The 2,765-nt window shown below is 41.9% G+C and overlaps 1 protein-coding gene across 3 annotated transcripts in view; it reads left to right on the top strand.

Annotated features, from left to right (window-relative positions):
• Window positions 1–2,765, top strand: part of pcdh10b (protocadherin 10b) — an 18,084-nt gene that overhangs the window by 13,459 nt on the left and 1,860 nt on the right. For 2 of the 3 annotated variants that reach the window (XM_035669920.1, XM_035669919.1), the window contains exon 4: window positions 74–430. In XM_035669920.1, the coding sequence (XP_035525813.1) occupies window positions 74–430 (357 nt within the window). The remainder of the gene's footprint in view (window positions 1–73; window positions 431–2,765) is intronic. The other variant, XM_035669921.1, reaches the window with a different exon arrangement.

Genomic DNA, 2,765 nt, shown 5'->3' with positions numbered 1-2,765 from the left:
GTGTTCAAGAGACACTAACTACTTAAACACCTCTCTCACATTTTATCTCCTCCCTCCCCTTCCTCTCTCCCAGGCACCGATCTGTTCTCTAACTGCACAGAGGAGTGTAAGGCCCTGGGCCACTCTGATCGCTGCTGGATGCCGAGCTTTGTGCCCTCCGACGGGCGCCAGGGCCCGGACTACCGCAGCAACCTCCACGTGCCCGGCATGGACTCGGTCTCGGACACAGAGGTATTTGAAAGCCCAGAGCAAACGGCCGATAAGTCATTCTCCACCTTTGGCAAAGAGAGTCTCAGTCACCAACACTTCCACCACCACCACCACCTTCTCAAAAACCATCACCTCAGCCACCACCAGGGCTCCCTAGAGAGGAAAGAGTTGGAGGCATTTCTGCCTAGCTCCAGAGCACCTTATAACCCGGCTTATTTAAGTGAGTATTGTGTTTTGCTCTGGCCTAAGTGCCTGCCCAATCAGCTCGCAGATCTGGTGATCGAATTTGGTGAAATAAATTCCAAATTAAATTTTCTCCTTGGATTGGCCGGCGGAAGGAAGCGTGAAATTCATTTCAGGTCTGACCCCTGTTCTGTCAGAGTGTTTAACTAACTCTTCCCTCTTTCTCAGGCATCTCCATTATCTCCAACTGCAATGATCTTATCTTCCCTCACCTACCGTTTCGATCCCCCCCCCCACACACAACACCAACACACACAGACACACACACACACACAAAGCTCTAGCATTGATTAGCCTGTGGGCCTTTCCAAATTAAACATGCCAAAAGCAATTGTGATCTATAAGGTTGCTTTGATGTGGGTGCAGATGTTAGCATGAAGGAAGCTCTGGTTGCTCTCACAGAGCTCGGCAAAAAAAAAATGGGAAAAGGCGCATTTCCCAAGGAATTACTGTTTCTAAACTCTCATTCAAGGGCCACAAAGAGATACATCCTCAATCACTGCAATTTGGTGATAATGCTTAATTATAATTTTGTCAAGCAGTGCCTGAAGAGGCCCCCTCTCTCATCATCCGACACAGCTAGCTAGAATTATCAAACTGTCAGAGCGCCGCTGCTTCCCCAGTGCCATCATTTAAAACCACAGCATGCTGTTAGGAGCAGCAGGAAAAACGTTCTTTTTTTCCTTTTAATTAATGTTTTATTCATTTGCTGTGCTTTACCCCCCTATTTTTATCCTGGATCAAAAAGTTATATTGAGCAGGCTCCTAAGAGTCACATTTTTTGCTTTTTATGAAGGCTGTGTTCTAGCACGCCGTGTGCCGGCCTCACAGAGGATGGCCAATTTTACGAGTTGAATGTAGGTTAGGATAAGCTTGTACACATTACTACAGAAGACGAAGAATCTGACTTTTAACTCAGGATTAAATTGTTCACATGTGGCTCTAATCGTCTTTTGTAGTAGCAGCAAAAATAAATACAGCAGTGTAAGATGAGCGCAAACCGAATAAAGAACAGTTAAAACAATACAAAATTAAAGCATTTAATGGTGCTGCACAACCCCTTAATGTTGACATCTTTCTGAAAATACAGCCATAATGAGAGGGTTTTATGAGTATAAGACAGGGATGCCCAAAGGTCTGCCATAAGGTTCCAGCAAAAACATTTCTAGCAAAAAAATCTAATAAAAGGCTAAAAATTAGAATTAAAAGTTATTTTTATGCTGTTTTCTTTTTTTGTGAAGCTTTAAATAAGTAGAATCCCTAATTACTATTAACAGAGTGACACTTTGTGTCTAGTACCATTTTGCATCTGAACAGTACAATAGGTGTTTGTATTTGGCTCGTGGCTCACCGTTAAGGCTCAGTTTTGGCCCTCCAGGGGACGAAGGTTGGGCAGTAATAAATTAATTGGACGCAAATTATATGAGCATTATATTGATTATGGTGAGGATCTGAGGTTATTACAGCAGTATAAGGTTTATTTTTTCATGAATCAATGCTATTTGTCACCCTTTTGTCTGTCGGAGTTTTTAAAACAAATTAACCAATTAAAAACCTTTAAACCAACACTACTAACTTTTTTGACTAAAAATTTTCCTGATAAGTAACAATTTTGGACATCCAAGATTTCCATAAAACAGCAGCAAAATAAAATAAATCATTACTTAATTCAGTTTCAGTTTAATTTAATTTATATTGCTCCAATTCATAACAAAATTTATCTCAGGACACTTTTCAAACAGAGCAGGTCTAGACTGCATATAAAATGATTTATGGAGACCCAACCGTTCCAACCATGAGCAAGCACTTGCGACGGCGGCAAGGAAAACTTCCTATTAAAACTGTAGTGTGTAGTAGCTTGTAGTGATTTAGAGATTATACCAACACTATTGAATGCATTATAACAATTACAGAACTTGTGAAATTATACAAAATTATAGGAGCACTGGTGTCATGACAAAGGAAAGGTTGTATGAGTCGAACAGGCGATAATATGTGAGTAGCCTCCACAGCAGCTCTGATGCAGCTGTTTGTAAAAACCTCATAAACTCCTCATGCAGGCAAACATTTAATAAGTTTCAAATTATTATCATTTGTGTGTTTCCCCCTTTACGCCCGTCAGCCACACTGTGTTGTGGCTCCAGCAGTTACCATGGATGTGCTTATTATGCGCTCATGATGCAGCACTCCAATTGAAGGGCTTCTGATATTGCCGCGTTTCCCACCAACACCGCCACTCGTTCTCCTCACAAAGTGGATCACTGTGGCCCTCATGCTAATGAGCGCGGGGGTGGCAGTGTGTGTGTGTGTGT

This window comes from Morone saxatilis, unplaced genomic scaffold (genome assembly GCF_004916995.1).
Source record: "Morone saxatilis isolate NCDOM2014 unplaced genomic scaffold, NCSU_SB_2.0 Contig22, whole genome shotgun sequence".
Lineage (NCBI taxonomy): Eukaryota > Metazoa > Chordata > Actinopteri > Moronidae > Morone > Morone saxatilis.
This window is presented reverse-complemented; position numbering and strand designations above follow the sequence as displayed.